Source organism: Furipterus horrens, unplaced genomic scaffold (assembly GCF_987537825.1).
Source record: "Furipterus horrens unplaced genomic scaffold, mFurHor1.1.pri manual_scaffold_3, whole genome shotgun sequence".
Taxonomy (NCBI): domain Eukaryota; kingdom Metazoa; phylum Chordata; class Mammalia; order Chiroptera; family Furipteridae; genus Furipterus; species Furipterus horrens.
In genome coordinates this window covers 143,790,409-143,810,940 of record NW_028327173.1, presented here as the reverse complement: position 1 = coordinate 143,810,940, position 20,532 = coordinate 143,790,409, and the positions used below count along the sequence as shown (strand labels likewise).

General features: G+C 36.4%; 1 protein-coding gene across 2 annotated transcripts in view; it reads right to left on the bottom strand.

Annotated features, from left to right (window-relative positions):
* CDIN1 (CDAN1 interacting nuclease 1) overlaps nucleotides 1–20,532 on the bottom strand; it is a 204,356-nt gene that overhangs the window by 156,800 nt on the left and 27,024 nt on the right. For both annotated transcript variants that reach the window (XM_090271950.1, XM_090271949.1), the window contains exons 2-3: nucleotides 1,892–1,937; nucleotides 939–1,003 (exon numbers count right to left, since the gene is read on the bottom strand). Coding sequence is in view for 1 of the 2 variants with exons in the window: in XM_090271949.1 (XP_090128075.1) it covers nucleotides 939–1,003; nucleotides 1,892–1,937 (111 nt within the window). In the remaining variant the exon portion in view is untranslated. The remainder of the gene's footprint in view (nucleotides 1–938; nucleotides 1,004–1,891; nucleotides 1,938–20,532) is intronic.

The following is a 20,532-nucleotide window of genomic DNA, read 5'->3' as shown; positions in this document are numbered from 1 at the left end:
CAGTATTTTTATCAATACAGTAATTTCATTCATAAAATTTTCGAGCCTAAAAATCCATCTAAAATTAGTAGTGTCACTCTCACCGCGGAAAGGTTGATCTGTCAATCTTAAGTGTAATAATTTAAGAACATATATTCAAACAGTCTTCCTTTCTAATATGCCTTTGAAATCTTTAAGAAACCAACAATTTCTAATGGAAATCATTACTATTTACCGTTACAAATTAGTTATATTACAAAGGCAATACAAATTTTTAAAAAGAGTTATTTAAAATATTGTTTGTTTTAGAACTGAGTTTGAAAACCATTTATAATGAATTAGGCTAGAATTACATATCCCATAGACAGTATGATGTTGATTTAATGCCCAAAATTTTCTTTTTCAAACAAAAGCCCCTTTTAAAAATGAGACAGTTGTACATTATTACATGTCTTCATGTCCTTACTTGGTATATGTGGTTTTTTTTCCCCTGAAATAGCCAAACCAATACCTATGATGAAAAATACAACTGCACCAAAATTCAATCTTATTTTCTAATATATTTTTCAACTTGCTAATCTAAATAAATAAATGAATATTTGTTTGAGAACTTTCACATATACATATAGATATACATACACATGAACATATGGCTCTATACAAAACATGACCTTACAATAGTTTCCAGTAGTTGATTGAGATTTCATAATATTGTAATGATTGCCTACATAGTACATATACACACACTTAATCCAGGCAATCTCACTATATTCTTTAAATCTACAAAACAAAGCATTTGAGAAATCATTCAAAACCATATGTAAAGTCTTAAATAAGACTTAAAACAAAATGCTTTAGAATGTTATATGGAATATTAATTTAGTAACCTAATTTATTCATAATTATTATTACAATTAATAGGTGCTATGATACCCTCTAGTGGGGCAGGCAGGTCATACCTCTGGTAATAACTTTCAATCGCTTCTGAAGTGTGATGTTTGGCATGTGTTCTTTTAATATGTTTCTGAAACAAAACAGAAAAGATCTTTATGTTGTGTCACAGATGAGTTTCAAGAACAAAAACAACATAGTTCTTCATCCCAACGTCTAACATATAGGACAAACTGAGTAACGGTTTAGGGATTTTGGTGGTGGTAAGTCTTTTTCCCTTCTACTCCATGAACCTGCGCATTTTAATCTCTATTGCTTGGCTGGGATGTCTTCAGACTGTACCACAAGGTACAGTGTGTATGTAAAAGCCAAAAGGGTCAGAGCAATTGAATCTAAATAAGTTTGCTTAGGGTTGCAGAGGGCAAAGAAAAACTTGTTCCCTTGAAAACCTTTGTATTAATTTTCCCTCAATTCAATTCTGTGTGAGTCCCCTGCACCCTAGTTTTACAATCCAATTGCCATTTTTAACCAGGACGAACATTGCTTAAAAACAACTTATTTGAAAACTACAAAAAGTAATTCCATCGAGACTTGCCACTTGACTGACATCTGTCATCTCATGATAAATGACTCCATTTTCTGCCTCTCTTGCCTTCTGCCACTCCAGCAATGGTCATTTATCATCATCTCTGTCAGCAATGGAAAGCGGCACTGACAGTGCAAGTCAGCAAACATTTAGCACATGGAACCACGCAACACAGGGAAATTATTATTGTCAGAATAATAATGGTTTAGCATAATTTATTACAGGTCCACCAAATAAGCAAAGGCTAGATGTTATTAGACAGATGGATGGGTAGGCTTGGCAGGCCTCCACTGAGACGCAGGCGGTGCTTGATGTGGAAAGGAGAACATCCTCCAACCCAATCAGAGAGCTGGCAGTTCAATTACAAAGAAATAAAGGGACATTCATCATTCAATTAGGCACCTGTCAACCCTCACAAAGGAGAAAACTTCTAACCTGGTACTCCTGGGAGAAGATGCTCAGCAGAGTGGCCTGCGATTGACTGGAACAAATAAAAGAAGGACAAAGTTAATTACTGGAGTGCACGGCAAAGAAACAAAAGAGAAAGGAGCTTCAAAGGTAGGCCTGCTGCCCTGTAATCTAACAGAACATGAAAACAAGTGTGGAAAAGTTGTTCCAGATGAACACCTCAGACAAAGGCTTCCTGCTGCTAGGTCAAGGAGAGAGAAAAAGGGAAAGGGGAAAATGGGGATGGTCTGAAAGCCAAGTATCATATGATTTGGATTCTTTTTTAACTTTAGAATGATTGTGAATCATATCTGTAGCATGCAATGATGTCAAAAGGGACCACAAGCAGGTAAGGTTTATTGCCATTAACAAATGTGAGAGTTCAGTCCCACAAACAACAGGAAATGAGCAGAGCATTTGTTGGAAACATTCCGAAATTGCTTTTTTTTTTTTTTAGCAGACAGGTATCCTCTTCTGTAGCTGCCTCGGATTCAGGGGAAAAGCTTCTGTCTTCACTAGAAGTAGCGCGGAAACCACTGGAACATTCCCACTGACACCAGTGTGCTTTGAAAATAGGAGCTTTCACAGCAAAAAGTGGAGGGCCTTGAAGTGAGTCTTTCCTAAAGACCACCTTCTTCATCTAAGATGCCTTCCAATGGCCAGCACCTGCGAATGGCACAACTTGGAAAACATTCTTCCAAGTGGGAATTTTTCTCTCACAATTGTTAATATTTAAAAATGGAACCGAATATTTTTATCTCTAAAAAGCAATCACTGCCCTATTGCTACTCTTTCTGATTGCCCTCTGTAGCTATATCTACCTGATTGTATCTTGAAAACAATTATCTCTGATATATTTTCCTACAAAATGCTATCTGAACAAATTACAGTATTAATAATTTGACTTTTAAAGAACACCATAGCACTGTGAATAATTAATTTTTTTTTTCTATTGAAGAATGAAACCTCTTAAGCTCATCACAGTAATTTGGGGAGTGTAAAATAAAAACAATGACAGTATTTTTTTTTTTATTCACTGACTCATTTTTGTCATTTTCTGCATTCCACCATAGATTTGGCTTCTAACCCCTTTCCACTCTTGCAAAATTACAAAAAGTAGGCTAAAAAAAAAAAGAGTACATAAATGTTTACTGAGGAAAAATGGTAATTACTAAAGGATGGTTTCTAACTCAAAAGTACTGAGAAATTAGTGAATACAATTACAAATTCATTATAGTCCACTATTTTCAATTTCCCTTTAAAAATGAAAACCACCTTTGAAAGCACCAATTTATATATAAGATTTTCTTATTATGCCTGGCTTGCCTGAGTTTCACAAGCAAATCGCATACCCTCATAGGGTTGCTGACAACAATCTACTGGAAAAAAGAAAAGGCAAAATTAAACCCACTGACTAAGTCAATACATTAGACATTTTTGTGCAATAAATGGACCCCTCCTCATTCTAAACCAAAATGTATTTATGTTAACCACTTAATGGTATACAAAAATTCAGTCTCAATGTGTCAAAAATATGATGCAAAGAAATGTGTTTGCAATGCTCAAATCAGGGACTAAAGAGGAGAAAACTAAACTGTGAATAAAAAACATTTAATTGTAGATGCTCACATGAGATAATGTCTTTACCCAAGAAAATGTCTTTATACTGCTTAGAATTCAACTCAAACCATAGACAGAAAGTATGGAGCAACTCATTCTCTCAGTGGCCAAGAGGATTAGAGAGAAGATTCAAGTTTATACTGGGAGTAAAAAATGGCTAGACCTAAAATGAGTTATTTAACATGGTAACAACAGAAAGACAGACCTAGGTCCGAAATGCTTTGGGTTTGGCTGACAAGACAAAGAGGCAGGGAGCTAAATGACCTCTACTAGGTAGTTTGCCAGTCTAGTCTCTGTTCCTGTATGTGCTAAGCTTATAGAAGAGGGTTCTGAACAAGCCTCACATGTAAAGAGCAGAAAGTAGTTTTAGTGCAACTAAGACATTGACTCCAGTGTATCTTATTTGCTTCTTTCTTGCAATGTGTTCATTCTGAGAAGGTTGACCTTGAATACCACAGTCAATCAATCAGCAGTATTGCTAAGTAGTTGCAATGTCCTAAGGTCATGGGTATGGGGAACTATGACCTCAAAATAAAAAATTAAATGAGGTGGACAGGAACTGACTTAGAAGAAACTTTCAGCAAACACATACAACCTTCCCTCAAATTAGAACACTGTCAAGTATTCCCATATTTTGGGGCGTTCTGGTGAAGTAAATCATACCCTAAAATCTCACATATTTCAAGATGGCATTGGCTTTGGAACATACGAGGTCTGTCTGGACAAAGTCTGACCATTGTTAATATAATAAGAACGGTTTGTATGACATTGATGTTACCTACCAGTCAAGAAGAGTGGGTTGGAATGTGCATGCGTGAACAATGATGACTTCACTGTACTAGTCAGTGGGGGAGGTAGACCCATTGAGTGAGCATGTGCACTGGTGGCCATTGCATTCAAAATGAGTGAGTAAGTAGAGCAATGAATCTCCCATCAAATTTTGTGTTAAGCTTGAACATTCTTCCATGGAAACTATGTGGATGATTCAGAAGGCCACAGCTATGGGCAACTGGTGATTGACAGCTTCATCACAACAGCGTGCCTGTTCATGCATCACGTCTCTTGCAGAGTATTTTGGCGAAACATCAAATCACCCAGGTAACACAGCACCGCTAGAGTCCAGATTTGGCGCCCTGTGACTTCTGGCTTTTCCCCAAACTAAAATCACCTTTGAAAGGGAAGAGATACCAGATTGTCAATGAGGTTCAGGAAAAACAATGGGGCAGCTGGTGGTGATTGGGAGAACTATGTGAGATCCCAAGGTGCCTACTTCAAAGAAGACTGAGGCACCATTGTCCTATGTACCATGTTTCTTGCATATTCTTCAATAAATGTCTCTCTTTTTCATATTACATGGCTGGATACCTTCTGGACAGACCTCATATTATCTGTCACTTGGCATATAAATTTTCATATTCAAAAATATAGTCACTTAATTTGCATAAGTACTTGATACATTATTAAAAACATCTTCAAAAATCAGTTTTGTGTTTTTTCCCATGCCACCCTCTCAGCTTAAGTCCCTCCTCAATGGGGAGGACCCCTAGAATGGCTATGTCATCTTGCCTGGGCATGTGACAAATGGCTGCATGGGGCAGCAGCAGTCATAGAAACAAGCATGAGGACAAAGCCTACACACTGAGGACAGCGAGGCAGAAAATGGAAAAAGCCCAGGTCCTTGAAGAAGGACGCTTTTGACTTGCTCAAGAGACCACGGATTGAAGTGGTTTTTTAAAAAACAAAACAAAACAGGTTTCTATGTGGCTTGTAAGGAGGAGATCTGCTGGAGGGAGGGCTCTGAGACAGGGTGCTCCATTATGATGGCTTATGCATAGGATGTAGTTATACATGAAAGGGGTTGTCCATTTTTACACTTTCCAAATCTCTTCTTCACTGGCAGCTACTATATTTGGCTTCCTTAAAATTGTTCCTCTCTCTGTCACTGTGTCACTAAGTTGATGGGACTAGAGATCATAAATTAGTGTATTTTTCCATACAGGTTTTAAACACTGATAGGGTACTATTTACCCTCATTTAATATTGCATTTAAGACACTTCAGATGCCAGGTATGTATAAACAGGGAAAAAATGAGTTCCCCATATAGCATTTAACTCAACATGTCCCCAGACCCATCCAGCTAAGACACTGATTAGCCTGAAGGATATTAGAGAAAATGAGGGTTGGATGGTTAGAGCATAGGCTAAGGGCAGAGCTCAGCACACACTTAGTTACGACATTCATATGAGGGACAAGTCCTCATGCTCCCAGGTGGAGACTTAAAACAAGTAGAATCTTAGGGAAGAAGACACTGCACATCTTATGTCCTTCCTCTTCTCAAGTACCCAACGTCTGAAAATGACCATAAAGAAGTAAATGCCATTATTTAACCTTCAAGCTCCTTTTGCTACAGAATCTAGGAAGCATAAAGGTCTACACTCCACTGGGCTCAAAATTATGTGAGCAAAACGAGTGTTATTTCTGGGACTCAGGGAGAAGTAAACCAATTAAAGCACAGAAGGCAGGATACTCCTACAAAGCATCAGGCTTGCAGACCTCACAGTTACAAGGCACAAACAAGCTCTCTAAATATGTGCAAGAATACAAAGGAACATTGGTTTTATGTGGTTACTGACTCAGAGTACTCATCAAGGAAGGTTTTCTATGAAAGAAATACATCTACCCTCCCTCACACTCTCCCATGCCCTTCATATACACACCTACATGCAAATTTGAAATACAGAGCCCCACCCCCCCGCTCAAAATCAAAATGAATTCAATAAAAGAGCAAGACTTGGTACAATATCATTAACTTTACTTTTTTTTCAAGAATTATAGTGTTCAATGGGAAGAATCTGGGAAATTACTGTGAAGAAAAAAGGGAAAATAGTTAAACTAGATTCAGGAAATAAAAAAAATGTAGTCATCACCGCCTCCCCAACACCCCCCACTTCTTTTTTCTAATTTCCAACTTTATATCAAGGACGCAGACTACAATTTATGCCTAATCATAGCAGATATACCCATTAATGACCATATAGATGACAGCACTAAGCCTAGCAGTAATCCACTATCAAAGAAAATTCTTAAAAACTATACTTACGTTACATATAGGGCAAAAGTGGCTGCTATCCCAGGCACTTAATTAATTTGCTGATAAACTTAAGTCACATGCAAAACAACTCTGTAACAAGAGCCAAGATTTACTTGAACACCTCCTTTGTGCCAGGCACTATACTGAAGCACAGTATTTTATCCTCAACAATCCTCTAAGGTGGGTAATATTATTGTCCTTATTTTAAAGATGGAGAAATTAAGGAAGAAAAGTTGAGTAAAATACACGATTAAAAAGCTCGTATTGGCAGTAGAGATAGAAATCAAAATTCATATACAATTCTAAAACCCAGGCTTCACCCAAATGCTCATTTGCTTTTCTAACAGTTCCCAGAAATCGGTCCTGCATGTTAAGTGTACTGACACCCCTGCTCAAGAACCAATATGTTACATTGCACCCCAAATAAGCTTGAAAGGAGAGCATTGTTGGGGTTTTGATAGAAAATTGAAGCCACAGGAGGTCTAGTACGTTAATAAGATTCCATGGCCTTAGACAATATTTCCTTTTCAAAAAATCAAATTAGTTTTCCTTCACTTAACTACACAAAAATGCTGTTCTTTTTTAGTGTGTTGAAAGGTAAAGGAACAACTGACTATAGGAAACAGTCATGGATTAAAAATTGTTGGGTAATTTCCATGATTCTCCCTGAAGCTAATGTATATTTTGTTAACAATCAAACCACTACGTGAAGTGTCTATGTGATTGCAAATGTGTCTTCTACTCAAATGTTATTTACTGCATATAAAGCAGCTTTAAATCCTTCTCTGAATAACACAGGTATAAACCCAATCAATCTTCTCTATAGAGGACAACACTCTCTGCAAGTGTATTATTATGTAACATTTAATGAAGAGTTTCCTAGTTTTAAAAGAGTACATATTCTGTCTAAAATCCACAGATGTCCACTGGCAGCATTCTCGTGAATATCCTTTCTTTGTTTTCACTCCATGTCTTGTGTGTGTGTACTGTGTGTGTCTCTAAACAATTTTTTTTTAATTGCATGTGTTTTAACCTACTTGTTTGGAACATGTCTTTATTACACAAGACCATGTAACCACTTAGGTCAACATGTAGAACACTCTTTCTGATCACTGCCCTTCCCTCTCACAAATGAATCTGATCTTAATGTTAACTGCTTTCTTGCTTTTCTTTATTGTTTTACCACCCCAATATGTATCCCTAAATGCTATAAGTTAGCTTTGCCTGTCTGTAAACCTTACATTAATGGAACCACACAGTGTGTGCCTTCCTGTGTCAGCCTCCTTTCACTCAACCACATGTCTGTGAGAGTCACTCAAGGTAATTTAAGTGCAGTTAATTCATTTTCATTGCTGCATAATACTCATATACCATTGTATAAGTATATGCTACATTTATCTACGATAATGCTGATAAACCCTTAAACTGCTTCCAGTCTTTTGCTAATGATAGTAATGCATCTGTGAACACTCCTGCATGTGTCTCTTGGTATACATGGGTACACATTTGTGATAGGTATCAATGCAGAAGCTAAGTTCTGGGTCATCTGACATGGAAGTCTCTAGCTGCAGTAGATACTGTCAAATAATTTTTCCAAGTGCTTATAACAAGTTTAAACTCCCACTAACATTAAATGAGAGTTTCAATTGCTGTACAACCTTATCACACTATTTCCGAGTCCATGGTTTGCCTTTTCATGTTCTTTGTGGTTCTGTTTAATATACAAGAGTTTTTCATTTTGATAAAATCCAATATATCAAGTAATTTAATTACTGATACTTTCTGTGTATCTTTTCAAGAAATCTTTGTTTACCAACAGTCTTAAAGATATTTTCATATTTTTACCCTTAGAAGTTTAAAAGTGTTAGCTTTTATATTTAGGCCTATGATCTATCTTGAATTAATTTTATGCCATTCGTCATAGTTTTTTTTGTTTTTAACTTTCATAGAGCTATCCAACTGAGCACAGGCCATTTGTCCATTGAATTATCTTGGTGCCTTTCAGGAAACCAGATATCTAAGGGTCTATGTTGGGGCTTCCAAATTTGTTGACCACTAATTTATATATTTTATCTTCGCATAGATACTACAATGTTTTGATTACTGTAGCTAAATCAAGTACATTTAATATAAGTACTGGTATATTTAGGTTTAAATGCATCATCTTACTAAATGCTAATTGTCTTACCCACTATACCTTCCTTTTGGCTCCTTTCTTGTCCTCTTCTCAATTAATTTAATACTTACTTATCATTATATTTTGCCTAGCAACTTGAAAGTTGTATACTCTTCCTACCTAACCACATGCTTCTTCAACTTATCAAAATTTATTTCTAATTGGTGATTAACTGCTACCTGGAAAATACAAAAACTTCACATCAGTATCTACAGTTAACCTCTCCTGACATATAGGATATTATTGATGCTATTTGAATTCTGCATATATCTTTAAATTTACAAGACATTATTATTGTTTTATAGTCACTGTTCACTCTGATATACCCATGTATGTACCATTTCATTGCCCTTCATTCTTTCCTTCTCTACTCTTCCAACTGGAATAACTCTGTTTTAATAAATCTATACCCTTTAACCGAATCTCCAGTTTACCAACAATGCTTCTAAAATACACATCTAATTGTTACCTTCTTGGCTTGAAAAATCCTGGTAGGTGTCTATTACCGGTACAGTGAAATTCAAATTCATTGGCAAAGCTCTGGAGACTTTGGCTTCAGGCACCCTCTTTTTAGCCTCCCACAACTCTTTCCCAGTTTCAGTCCCCCAAGCATTTTATACTTTAATCTTACCACATCACCATAAATTACCATGTTCTTTCTAGAGTCTAGAATGTTCTTCAAGCCTCCTCATTCTACTTGAACTTCTACTCTTTAGAGAAACAATTGAACTTGGGATACTATAGCAGGCTAGCACTATTAAATCAAGTTATTTTACTGAAAGGACTATTTCAAGAGATGTGATACTGGTGGAGTTTTAGATCAAGACAAAGTCTTTCATTTTAAAAATAAAAGTAAAATGAGACATTAGAGAACAATGGATATCCATTTTTATTAAAGTGACAGATCACTTTTCTAATAAACAATGCTCAGCATAATTTGGTAGACAATCTGTGATATTACCATGGATGGGATGAGATAACTTTTACCACTAACCAACAACCATTATCTTTCAACTCTATTGTGTCATTTGGTTTTTCTTCTGCAAAAGCTTCAGACCTAAAACAGCACCAAATAACATTGTTCATTATTCCTCAGTAATATTCAGAGCTAAAAATACTACAAATTCTGATCTACCTCAGATAATTTTCTTAAAACAACAGCTTACTAAGCCAAATAAATTAATTTTACTTTATCTTAAAAATAAAAATGTATTAAACATCCTACTATAAGCAAACACTTTAGCTTTCTAAGAGGCTGTAACAAATTACAAAGTATTTGGAAAAGGGGTCTTTGGGAGGTAGCCAGGATTGGATTAGGTCAGGAAGGTAGAGCCCTCATGATGGGATTAGTAGCTTTATGAGAAGAGGAACAGAGAGAGATCACCCTCACTGCATACACCAAGGAGAGGCCAAGTGAGGGCACAGTGAGACAGTGCCATCTGCAAGCCAAGAAGAGTGTCCTCAGCAGGACCTGACCATGCTAGCAACCTGATCTCAAACTTCCACTCTCCAGAACGCTGAGAAAATAAACATCTATTGTCTAAGCCAACCAGTCTATGTACGGTTGAATGGTATTTTGTTATGAAAGCCCAAAATGAATTAGACACTGAGGGTCTTTTCACAATAGGCATCACTTGGAGAGCTAATAATTAATCAGTCCTTCAATATTCCCAGCTAGATAGCTAAATCTCCAAGTTTTGGGGGTGGGTCAAGCTCTGTTGAGTTCTTTCCTAACTCTGTCTCTTTCTTGGGACATAGATTCTAAAAACGTCCACAGAAAACAAAAGCTGTGCCTGTATCAGCTTACTTATTCCATATGCCGAGATTTATGAAGCATTCTGATTTTACTTATTGGTGTCCATTTCTCCCCTCTGGATTTCAAATATTTTCTGGCTTTGTTTATACAGAAAATGCCTGAATAGACCTCTTTTCTCTGGGAATTACTCAGGTTATGAAACCCGGCTAGAATACCAGGTCATTCTGCCATTCTACGTCATCATGAATGAATGAGTGCACATCTAGAGGCTAATTTAATTCTGTAACCATAATGCTCCCTGTCTATGGCTAATAAGCACTATTACTCTTCAACCTTTTCACAGTAAAAAAAAAGTTTAGAATACTGTGTAAGACCACTTAAACATCTCCTTATTCCACTTCTGTATAAAATGTGTGTTCTGCCCTCCTAATCTTTCTTAATTTAATATGTCACAGAGACCTTATAAAAAGAACACTAAAAATGATTGGCCAGATTCACTTAATAATTATTGTAATTTATAAAGATTGAAGTACTATCTCTACTGCTTTCTTTCCAAATAAATTTTCCGTTTGATTAACATAACAGTACTAACAATTTCATCCTCTTCCCATGTCTTTTACCCCTTCCACCCAAACCCCAATTGCCAAATTGATGTTTTTCATTTAAGAATGTAACAAGGAAATGCAGTTGTGTTCTTATGAGGTCAAACTATTTGAAGTCAGATACTGTATTTTCCTTACTACATTAATTTGAAAAAACTGGAGACTTTCAATCTTTTCTAAAAACATCACCATCATCATCATGTGGACTATAATTATTCTACAACCACCCTGCTTTAATAATAAGCACTGAGAATATTAAAACAACAAAGGCAATGCCTTAAAATGCATTACGTTCTTCTCTTATTAAACACAAAATTTTAACTCTTACCACAAGCCTTTTATTCTTAATTCACAATCAAATCTGTCTGGCAGTTAATCTCAGCACTTAATGTCAGTCCAATGAAACCCATCTTAAATAGTTGAAAATGCCTTTCCTACTTCTCTAGGTGTCCTAAGAAAAAACAGGATGAGCAGAGATGGAGTTCAGACACTAAGTCCATGCACAACACATATATGCTTTGTTATACATCCACTTTTGCTAGAACATGCAACTTGTAACTTTTCTCCAATTCTGTTGAACTCCATCAGTCTAATAAAGAAAGAACAGGCACTCAACAAGTACACTGTCATGGTGATCATGGTGATGACGACGACAAAGATAGCAACACTGGTGGAGAACTTCTTGGCCACCAGGCACTGTTTAACTAAGTGGCATCACTGTAATAAGAAACGTAGTAGCAGTATTGAAGAGAAGGTGGAAGCATCTTATCCAAATTAACACATTCAAGGTCTATAAAAGAAAATGGTTTAAAAAACTGTAAGTCTGGAATTACAGGTGATTTCTCTATTCTTTTTCTTTTCATTGTTTTTCTCTGATATTAATATTATTTGTGTAAGAAATAAAAATTCAAAGAGGAAAAATATACCTTTTTGTCAACATATACTGATATGTATGATATTCTAAAAATGTGACTGCCTTTCTGTATGTTCCTAAAAAATACCACCCAACCCAAAATGACAGTAGCAGATGTCCCTTATTCCACAGAAGTGAAGCTTGCATTGTACTGGATTCACCCCAAATTTGGATGTGCCCAGTGCACCAGCAGCTCCAAAGAACGAGTCTCATATTTAGAAAACTCTTGATATAAGAAACTTAAATGTTCTTCTCAGTATCAAAATGACTTCCTGAGGCTTGCACTCCATGTACAGATCAGAGGAAGCCAGACTCCCTAGGAAAGTGTTCGCGTCACCTGCTGGAAGCACCAAGCTCTGCTGGGACCTCCTGGAGCTACCTGACCACACCCAGGAGTCTTCCCATGACTTCCAGACCAACCTAAACCTCAGGGAGGATGAATGTGAGTAGCTTTGACCAAACAGTCCAGTGCCTGAGATTAAGTCCTGTTTGCTGTCACACTGGATCCTCTTATGTTTTTCAACTCAGATCATAGGTTGCTGATGTAAAATATGATTCTCAACTTTTTATGTGATGGGGGTCTTATCTCTACAAACCTATCTAGTATTACAGATAATCAAGAATTTGTTCTTGCCCAGAACTCAAGCCCCAGCCCAAGGCCAGCCTGACTGCTGGGCCCGGCTCCCCTGGTCGAGCTCCCCACAGTTACCGCCTGCACGCCACACCACCTCCCTCTCCAAAACACCTGCTCGGGTGCCCTCCCAACCTGTTCCATGCCAGTTAAGGGGAGAGAAGGAAGTCTATAGATAGATTCAATCATCCCCAACACTCCCACAAGCCCACCCCCTTCCAATGAAACTAGATCACACCAGCTTTGCCCTACCTGTGACAATAAAGATGCTGGAAAGTCTATTTAGAATGTAAACTCTTTCAGTTCCAAGGTACAGATATCAAGGAAACATACTGAAATCTATTTTTAAGCATAAGCACACTGAAAAGAACTAAATGCAGGTGAGACCAAATGCAGGCAACACTATGAAGAAAAAAAAATCCCACTTTAAAAAGTTTTTCTCTCCAAGTTTCCCACACATAAAATTCTAAGCACTTATGAGTAGTTGTCATTTCAATGAAGTGTGTCAAATGAAAAGGGGAAAAGAAAGATACATTCACCATGAGGTTAATTTACGGACTCACTAAATCCAGCAGACTGAAGGATTTCATTTAGTCTGTCATGAGTTTTTAGACGAAAGCAATTCTATTAAAAGCCCTTTAAAGAGAGAGAAAGAAAGAAAGAAAGAAAGAAAGAAAGAAGGAAAGAAAGAAAGAAAGAAAGAAAGAAAGAAAGAAAGAAAGAAAGAAAGAAAGAAAGAAAGAAAAAAAGAAAAAAAAAAAGAAAAGAAAGAAATGCTGAATTTGCTAGGTCAGACAACAAAAACTTCCCCTAAATAATCTAATTATATCAGATACCACCCTTCCAACAATTTTGAAAGACTAATATCAAGGAATTTGTCCTTCCAAGTAGGAGGACACAAAATTAATTTAAAAATAATTTTTAAAGAAATTGAAACAATAAAATAGATATACTTTGCAATTTCATATACATTATATTCTCAAAACAATATTGGGTATCAGTGGGAAAAGACTGATATTACTATATGCAGATTAGAAAATACATGTGTAGAAAAAATTACCAAAACATATGCAGAATCACCCAGTTCCTAAAAAAGAGAGCCTCTCAAAACTCAGTATTGTGACTCCAAGTCCTTGAGAGCCAGCTACTCCCAGCTTACCTCTCTACCATGACTAAGATGTGGCTCTCATCTTCATGGCTCAGAAAGTGGCACCTACATTCCAGACAATGAGATGAAGAAAGAGTCTAGATCATGCTGCCTACATTGTCCTGTACATATATTCGATTTTCTCTTCTGACAGTTTCTCTTTCCAGTCTCTCGCTGGTCCATTGTTAGAGTCCGTTGAAACACTACCACACTAAAATTGAGCTTTACCGTTATACTGACAGTTACACAATGTCCCAGAAAGAAAACCAGGGGAAAAACATGTGCTTTCCAACCAAAACCAACCAAACAAACAAAAAATCCAGCTAAGGAATGCTGTGTTCCTAAAAATCAAATCTTAATTTTAAGGATTAAAAAACATGCTTAGAAGGATTTTTCATTGGCTGTTGGAGACCAGCACTGCTGACTCAAAGGCTCTTAATAGGATTGCTTTAGTCTAAGAGTTCATGAAACCCTTCAGACTTCTGGATTTAGTGAGCCCATAAATAAGTCTCATGTTGAGTTTTAATTTGAAGTGTTCCTCCTTTCTTCATTTGCTTTTTCCATTAGCCTCTGAGTTCTTTTAGGCAAGGGTTCCTTTTACCTCTTTTTTTTTTTTTAACTTTACGTCACTAACATTTAGCACGGGGCCTTTTGCACACAGTAGCCCTTCAAATGATGTCTTAAATGAAGAATAACCCTCTTCCGTCCCCTCATTTCTTCATGTGCACACACCGCACACCCAACACACATATCTATTCCGAGGGAAAACGCAAAAACATTGCAATTCACAGGCACACACAGTAAACAGTCACTAAGACAACATATGAACACATGATAGTGATAGCATCACTAAAGAAGACTTTTAAGTTTCCAAAAATAGTGGTGCCTTATAATAAGTGATTTTAGGTTTTATCAAAAAACAAGAGAGTGTGTGCTATTAATTAATTTTTAAGGCTTAGAAATTTTGGTCATACAAAATGCATCAGAAACATCCAGCATGATCTGGCCTTTGCTATCATAAAGTTCATAAATATCATTTTTTAAAAAAGATATCAACAAATAGATTGATGACTCAAGAAAAAGATATTCACGGACAGACTATAAACAAGGTTACTTGAAAGAGCACTGTGACCTGGTCCCTGTATCATCAGTTACCCACCCTAATCCAACTCTCTTTCTTCACAATGTCTAGGTAGGTAGTGTAAACAAATCATTGCAGGAAATCTGTGAAAGCCATGTCTAAGCCTTGACCCAATCAGGCCAAATCTAGAACCGAGACAGCAGAGGCACTGGGTATTACAAAAGTGACAACCTTACTGAAAAGCTGTATGACTCGCCAGGCAAGCATTTTGAAATACCTCTGACCATGGTTAGAAACTTGGTCTGATCCACTCATGCTCTGACCTTATAGTCCAGGATTCCGATCTGATAAAATAAAAAATCAGTATCTCTCTCTCTATATCAGATGGGGTACAGTTTAGCTGCAGGGGATAAAAACTCCAAAATAACTGTGAATTAAAGAGGGCAGAAATTTGTCTCTTTCAGCATAGCAATTCTGCTCCAGGAAGTCCTTGGGATCCACTGGACTCAACAGTCATAAACAAAGTTACTCAGCGATACAAAATGGTTAAAAGTTAACTCTACTTCAAAGCTACCTCGGTTTCCCTAACTTTTGTTTGACAAATCCAGGCCATTTTTAAACTCTCGGTATCTGCTATTTCTTTGAGAGGGCTCTACAATTGTTCTTATAATGAATTTCGCTTGCCAAACAGCATTGGTGAGCAACAAAATTTGGAGATACCACCAATTAAACAAATTGCTGTTCATTTGATAAAAGGCAAAGGCTTCTCTGATGTTTCCAGTTTAAGACACAATCTCCTCAGTATAATATTTAATACAATATTTAGATATTAAGTATTTGATTCTGAAAACACAAACCTTTCTTTCCTCTTCTAAGGTAATAATAATACTGAGGAAATTATAAAGCAACTGATTTTATGAGACACAGACATTTCACTTCATTTCAAAACAGAAGTAGGTATATACCTGGATTAACTTAACCAAACCATCATAATTTTGTGTAATCTTCTTCTCAGTATCTCTTCATTTCATTACATCCAGTAATTCTGTATATTATATAACTACACATTTAGAAGCCACTCCTATGAGGTGGTCAGTTAATTCACTCAGTGATTCAACAGTTATTTATTAACACCTGTTTGTTAACACGCTGCATGTGCTGGAGAGAGTGAGCTCTCAGAAAGATGTTGCATAAGACTCAGCCTCACCAAAAGTTCTATATTTAAAAGGCTTTTGCTAGGTAAAAAACACAGAAACTTTCAGAAATGAAGAACACCCTACTACTTCAGTATAGTAAATACCATTTATCCTGTTCAGTAAGTGCAAATTCTCCAATCATATCTGTATAAATTTCCAAGAAGTAATGAAACAAGAAAAAAAAAAAAAAAAAAAACTTATAGTAAGTTCTTTGAAATGACTTGATAAAACGTACCCTGGTACAAAATGGTATGCAGATAACTTGTGTAACATAATTCCAGGAGAATGAGTCAGAAGCCTCATTGCTCTTGTAACCTTGACACTGAATTTGGTATAAAAGTTCTCTGCCTTTTTAGTGGCATGTGAGAACAGATGATACAGAAATACAGGAAAATGGCGACATTTAAAATTCATAGTAGCACAAAACTACTACTTTTCCCATCGGATCCCTTGAACTTTAATAATGTGTGACCTGGTTGGCCAATAAGTTCTAAAAGCAGAAAGAGGAAAGAAAATTCCCAATATTAAATACTGCTGAAATGATTTTTCATTTAGAAAGATTTTATAAGTTCTCTTAAAAAGAGCTAACCAATTCTGGAGGCACAGTTTTCTAGATGGGGCAACGACTGACGAGAGAAGGTAGCTTAGTATGTGTAAAATAGAATCCAGGTAAAAACCAGACTTAATATATTCTTATCCTTACACATAAAGTAAAAGTAAAAATAAATACATACCCACTCCCCCCACACAGTTATATAGGAACCAATCCAAACCAAAGAAAGTGTGGCAAAAGGAGATGAAACAGAAAGTTATTCACTTATTCCCCTGGATAAATGACATAAAAGCCACCATCTCATTAACTGTCCAAAGGAGAGAATATACTACACAGTTGAGATTGGATAAAGAGACTGAGTAATCACACATTTATAACTTTCCCATTACACAAATGAAATAAAAAGATTTATAAAGGCACAATTTAAGAGCCTATCTTGCTTAAGTCAGTAAAAGAAGCAAAGGGACAAGAGGGGCAAGCAATTAGCTGCTTCTCCACAACACCCCAATTCCATGTAGCTTCCTACATGCTCCCTTATTTTACTCAAATATCATTTCAACATGCAATTATCCCTGTGCTTTGATGCAGTTGCCATTTGCTTTGTTTTCAATGCAAACACCTGCTCACTGATTGAAAATTTCCCATGTTATGTTCTGTAAACTGTTGCCTAGATGTTGTTTATAAATGACTTTAGCAATATATTCACTCTTTAAGACCTCTGAGATAATAGTCAGCCAGAGTAAGCTCTAGGATACATGCCCTAATCTAAAACGTCAGAGAGCTAGTGTGTAGTCACATAGAGAGCTGTATATGGGAGACGCTCTCATTTAATTTCTCTCCTACAGACTGGCAAAAGTTTCCTTTTACAGCTCACAAGAACACCAGCCTCTACCATTACCCTGGCACTACACCACTCTCAAAGGTTTTGCACACTTATTTATCTTCACAGGATCCCTGTGCAAGAAGCAGGAGCTCTTGCTCTCTATGTGGACAAACTGGAGTTCCAAGAGTAACTCCATGCCTTCAAGACAGCGGCAAGCTCAGCTTTGGAAGCCAGACCTCCTCTTGGGTCTTAGATGTGCAGGCCTAAAGCTTTTGGCCAGGGAAAGATGAAGGACTCTTTCCAATGCTCATCTACAGGGATACAATTCATAAACCATACCTGATTCATTACATTTTAAGAGCCATGGAACTCAGTTCAAGAAAAGAAAGGAAAAGAAAAGGAAGAGAAGAAAAACCTAGATCAATCTCAAAGAAACTGGTCATGATCACAGCCCACATCTCCTAGTGAGACCAAGCCCCAGGTGGAATGAAGGAACATACACACATTAGGTCACACGAGGTAAGATATTTTATTCTATGTAGTGTATACTGGAAACCTTTTAAGCAATGCATGCTCTCTAAACTAATATATTGTATTTCCCCCACAGCTTATTTTAAATACTGTAAAATTATGTCCTCAGGTTCTTCTATGAAATACATAATTAATGCTCTTCATGTTTCATTTCTCTTACACCAGATAAGATAATAATATGTCCACTGAACACCATCCTGGCTCTCAAACTCTCCTCATTTAAAGATGTCACTGTCCACTCATGGGACAATCTGATAAGGGAACAGTGGAAATAATGGAAATGGGTAGACCCTTCCAGTTTATTTTCAATCTGTACCAAGCACTATTGCACCTACTGGTCACAGGTTTTCAGTAACACCTACAATTTTAACAACTTAGTTTATCAACCAAGTGAGCACTGGGTCCGAGAAAACTCCTGCTGTCGCTATTACCATTTATTAACCCAGAAAATGACACCAAAATGGCAGTAGAGAGTTAAGAAATCAACTCCTACTGCTTTAAAACACAAACTCAAAAGTGTCTCTGTGACTTCCGACCTGTTTAGGGGTTAATGTCTAGATAGGTGGCGACCTTACTTAGAGTAAATTAAGCACCCTCTAATTGTTCAAAAAGAGCGTGCTGCTAATGGACAGGAATATAACTAAATTATGCCTGTTGGGAATATAAAATTTACAAATAACCCTTAGAGGTTAAGGAAATAGTGACTTCTATAAACAGAAAACATTTTAAAATAAAGTTTAGTATATAGTCTATTAAGGAATTAAAACAGGCCTCATAAGCAGGTAAATACAGAGATACTGTGAGAGGGAATTAGATTAATTGAGACTGATTTTACTCAGAAATTTTTTAACTTGAATCCTGTATGGCTTATTTTGGATGATTTTCCAATCAGAAAATAAAAAGCAATTTCATTTAAGTGCTGTGGCCACAGGGTTTACTGCATAAGGCCCCGCTATGTTCTGCTTCCACATCTCATGGGAGCACTTTTTGTTTGTTCATCTTGGGAAGTATGCTTTCCTCCACATGTGTACAGAATCCCCCCGGAGAACACCCAAACTTCTCTTCCTTATTCTCACCAACTTCAAAAGGCAGTCAACCTCATGGAAATGTGTGAGGCAAACTTTTTATCTTCTTTATAAGTTAAGAAGTATATTTCTATTTTTTTCATTAAAAAAATAATTCACATAAAACTGGTACTTCTAAAATAATATAATCAAACTTTAAAATGCCATGCTCAAACGAGGTACAATTAAAGTATATTATATACAACATGATATGTGAAATATTAATATTCCATTTATGTTTATATAAGACATATGTAGGACTGCACAATACACAATGTGATTTGGGAAAACTAGCATCAAGGTTATCTGCTGTGACTTCCTATCAGCAGACAGAAGGAGGCAGATGGAATTCTGGAACATGAGTAAGATAACACTCATGTCAAAAAAAAAAGTCCTTGTCCTCAAGCAAGCTAATGAAGCAAGTGATAAGCTACAGGTCAAATTCCCACTTCTACAATCAAAATTTATCATAGGAGCCCTTGAAAAGGGAGTGCATCTGTCATATGTTAATGACTTACCGAACTTCTAGGTGTATAGGAAAACTTAAAAGCACTTCACAACTCCTTGTGGGTATAATTAGACTGTTGCAATTGTTGGCAAATCTCATCCTGAGACTTTAAAAGGTCACTCGACTCTTTAAGATACCAAATTTGGAGTCACTCTCCCTTCTGGACAGATTAAACACACCCTACAATTAGTATACGGCTGCACCTGTTGCAAAGCTTCTTTCTTCAGTGATGTAAATAGGGACAGTCAACAACATTCTAAATTCTTGAGGGATTATTAAACCTCAGAAACCAATCTATGAACAAATCTGTCTGCTGTTGAGGTGAGGGATGGTGCTCATACCCTGACCACAACCAGAAGCCATAGTCTTGACTCTTTAGAGACAATTGCTGATAGCACAGGCCCCACATTGACTTGATTCTCAATCTCCAGCAGTCAAGATGCAACTTTGTTACTTAATAGAACTAGGTTTTTTATGATCTAATTGTGTTTCTACAAAAACAAAGATAATTTCAAAATAGTTTTAAAAGTCCAACTAATTAAAATTGCATTATTGATATCTAAACTTTACTAAATCTTGGTGAAGGAAAAATGCCACTGGTCACATATGAAGGTAAATCTATTTTATAAAGTTGGTAGCTCAAAGTTACAAATTCTCCTGTAATTTATCAATCCTTTACAAAAGTTTTCTACACATTCATAATTGTCAATGATAGTAATTTCACTGCTATTGCACAAAAAAAATCCATTAAAGATATTAAGGGATATAGCTTTCAGTGGAAATGTATTTAGAAAAAGAGACCTTAAATTAAAAAAGATTCATAAAGTTAAAAAAATTGATATAACTATTAATAAATTACATCTTAAATCCGCAAACTAAGTTTTTTGTTCTTCCTTTCTTTCTTTTTTAATGAAAGAGAAATATAGAGGAAAGGGC